We start from the raw sequence: 3,710 nt of genomic DNA on the forward strand, positions 1-3,710 counted from the left end.
CTTATAACAAGTAGGGTGATGGAGTTAGTGGGGGTGATGGAGGTAGTGGATGGTTTAGTTGGGTGATGGAGTTAGTGGTCGGTTTAGTGGGGTGTTTAATTTGGGCTGGTTTGATTGGGCCCGGGCAGAAATTGGGCTTAACAACATTAATTAATCAATTCGGTACCAATTTTGGGCGTTACGAGGGTGCTAACCCTTCCTCGTGCGCAACTAACTCCCGAACCTTTATTCTCGAATTTCGTAGATCAAAATCATCGTTTTAATAAATCAAAATATTTTATTAAAATGATCAAATTCAAGGTGATCTGATCACACCTCGGAAAAGATTGATGGCAACTCTATTTTTGTTTTTAAGTCGACTCCTGTTTTTCAAATTTAAAATGGTTTCGACACTTATAATTTTTAATTTTTTTTTAATTTTCAAAAATTGATTGTTATTTTTTAAGTCTTTATAATTTTCTTAGTTTCATATTTTTGGGAATTTTTTTTGAAATTTTTAGGATTTTTTAATTTTTTAAATAAATTTTTAAATTTTTTTACACATTCCAGCATGTCATTGGTTGGTTTTATTTTTATTTTTTTAATGAAACAGTTAAAGAAGTCTAACTTGAGTGAAGAAAAAAAAGTAGAGAGAATAAAGGGTAAAAGTGACCGAAAAAAATAATAAAAAGGGTCAAAGTGCAAAAAAATGATATTAAACAATATACAAGTTTAAAAATGATATTAAAAAAATTACTTATTTTCTGGTACAAGTTTTGAATGTAGATCTAAATTTTTAGTTAAATTCTGTCTAAACTCAGCCGATCCGGCCCATACTCATGTAAATTGTAAAAAAAAAAATATTATATTTTTAATGAAGAAATTGGAATAGAAGCATTAAAGGAATATTAAAATATTAATTTTATGAACCGTAAAAATCGAAACGGTTGAAAGTTTGGTTTTAGAAAATTTGAAATCCGCGAACAGTTATGTGGGTAAAATTCAGTTTAGATTTCATTAAAAGAAAAGAGAAAAAAAAAACCAAATTTTCTCAGGAAACAAACAAAACAATAAATAAAAAAGAAAAAAAACAAACAATTACGACCATTTCTTCTTAAGACCAAAAAGAAATTAAAAAAGAAAAGAAAAGAATGAAACCCCATTTTAGGACCTCCAATAATATTCCAAACGGGAAGTCCTAGGGAGAGAGAGTGAAAGGAAAGAACTTTCAGGAATTTTCTCTCTCTAGAACTCGCCTTTCTGTGTTTGTTTCCCTAGAAAAAAAAAACCCAAAATTTCCCCCAATTCAAGGTAAGTTTCTCTTTCGTTTTATTGTTCGAGATTCATTTCTGGGTTCATTATTTAGATGATTTATAGCCTTAAAATTTATTATAATTTTTGCAGATTTGTGTTTTCTTCTTCAAATTGAATCCGAATCTTTTATAAAATTTCTCTTTTTGGGTTTTCAAGTGATGTCTTTATTGCCAAAGAGCGATTCAATTCATATCCGTGAGGTATGGGATGATAACGTTGAGGAAGAATTTGCTTTGATTCGTGATATAGTTGATGATTATCCTTATGTTGCCATGGATACTGAATTCCCAGGCATTGTATTACGTCCCGTAGGTTATTTCAAAAGCAGTTATGATTATCACTATCAAACTTTGAAAGACAATGTTGATATGTTAAAACTTGTTCAATTAGGTCTTACTTTCTCAGATGAGAAAGGGAACTTACCTACATGTGGAACTGATAAATACTGCATTTGGCAATTCAATTTCCGCGAATTTAACGTCAACGAAGACGTGTTCGCTAACGATTCTATCGAGCTTTTAAGACAAAGTGGGATTGATTTCAAGAAAAACAATGAAAAGGGTATTGATGCAATGAGATTTGGTGAACTTTTAATGTCATCAGGGATTGTTTTGAATGATAATGTGCATTGGGTTACTTTCCATAGTGGTTACGATTTCGGGTATTTGCTTAAGCTCTTAACTTGCCAGAATTTGCCAGATACACAAGTTGGATTCTTTAGTTTGATAAACATTTACTTTCCCACTTTGTATGATATCAAACATTTGATGAAGTATTGCAATAGTTTGCACGGTGGATTGAATAAGCTCGCGGAGTTATTGGAAGTGGAAAGAGTTGGGATTTGTCATCAAGCAGGTTCGGATAGTTTGCTCACGGCTTGTACATTCAGGAAACTGAAAGAGAATTTCTTTAGTGGTTCGTTGGAAAAGTATTCCGGTGTGTTATATGGTTTAGGTGTTGAGAATGGACAGAATACGTATTGATAATGAGAAAAAAAAAAGTAATAGAAACCAAAGAAAAAAGATTTTGTTTGTTGGTACGAGTGTGTGCGACATATCCCGGCACTTCAATGTACGCTTTGGGCAAACAATTTTTGTAATTTTTATCAATATTTCTTATGTTTATGTTCTCTTTCATTCTCTCTTTTACTGCATCATAGATTCTTTTTGTGGTTTATATACATGTTAGTGGTGCATCACATGATGGAATATAATCTTGATGATAGCAATACTTGTTCTAGCTAAGAATGTGTTTTTACCATCTTCTATGAGCAGCTTTTGAAAACAGTGCATTACTTTTGAGGCTGCTAATGCTTGATGTCCATTACAAAAGTGTTAGAATCGGGAGTCAGATTTTATTTTGTCCCCTATACTCAAAAAATGGGCAAATTAGTTATCGTATGTTAGATCAAAGAGCAAAGTGTCATTTTGTTAAAACTATCATCTATTTTTACTGTTAAAAATTGATCCTTGTATGTCAAAATGAGGTACATGTGGATGCTATCAATCAAGCCAATTTTTAACAATAGAAATGGATCAAATTTTAGTAGAAACAATTAGTTTGCTCTTTAATCTAATATAAAAGAGCTAATTTGTCCATTTTTTGAGTAAATGGAGTAAAATGCAATCTGACTCTTAATATACGGCTTCCATAGTACTTTTACCGTTAGAATGTTTCCATCCAAATCTTTTAAGTTCCCTGCATTTAGATTGCATGTTTGCATAAGATTTCCCTTATATGTCCTTTATTCCTGTTCTTCCACCTTTTCCTTGTGTATCTGTTCTATGTTAGTGGATATTGGCCAACATTGCATGGACCTGAATGCCCATTTTCCATTGATTGTCAATCTTTTCAGGTACTTTATATATATATATATAGCTTCTGTCCATAAAGAATTAGATGACAATGATATGATGAATTTAAGCTACAATCACTGCAAGTAAACCATAAGCCACATTTCAGTGATGGCATATGTTATCTCTCTTTGAATTTCATAGATTTCTTGATATTTACTTGCTTTTCAGGTGTTAATATTGTTCGGACTCTATTTTTTTTTTTGAAGTATCTGTGTTGGACACAGAGATACGAGTATATGAATTTTAATGATACTTAAAATACATGGGAATTTTTAGAAAAATCTCTTTTTCTGATACATGTCTTTATTCGAAACTCATACCTGAATTCAAGTAATCAATTTAGTAGGTTATCTCTTCCTCAAGGGTATAGATTCTTTTGGAGGGTAATTTTCCTTTCATAGCTTAGAAACCCAATCTTGAGTTGGTCTAATAAAATTAAAAACCAAATTGATCAAACTCTCTAAGATATTTACTGACAACTTTTGATGGTTTAAAGTGATTCAATTTTTAAAAAAGAAGAGTTGAGTTTGAGATGTACTAAAATATTAAATAATATATATT

At 31.2% G+C, this 3,710-nt stretch overlaps 1 protein-coding gene across 1 annotated transcript; it reads left to right on the forward strand.

The window, feature by feature from the left end:
* Positions 1 to 1,011: 1,011 nt before the first annotated feature.
* Positions 1,012 to 2,417, forward strand: LOC107934627 (probable CCR4-associated factor 1 homolog 6). The gene is made up of 2 exons (XM_016867102.2): positions 1,012 to 1,290; positions 1,384 to 2,417. Exon 2 carries the CDS (start codon positions 1,452 to 1,454, stop codon positions 2,274 to 2,276), a length of 825 nt encoding a protein of 274 aa, XP_016722591.1. The 5' UTR covers positions 1,012 to 1,290; positions 1,384 to 1,451; the 3' UTR covers positions 2,277 to 2,417.
* The last annotated feature ends 1,293 nt before the right edge of the window (positions 2,418 to 3,710 follow it).

This window comes from Gossypium hirsutum, chromosome A06 (genome assembly GCF_007990345.1).
Source record: "Gossypium hirsutum isolate 1008001.06 chromosome A06, Gossypium_hirsutum_v2.1, whole genome shotgun sequence".
NCBI classification, from domain to species: domain Eukaryota; kingdom Viridiplantae; phylum Streptophyta; class Magnoliopsida; order Malvales; family Malvaceae; genus Gossypium; species Gossypium hirsutum.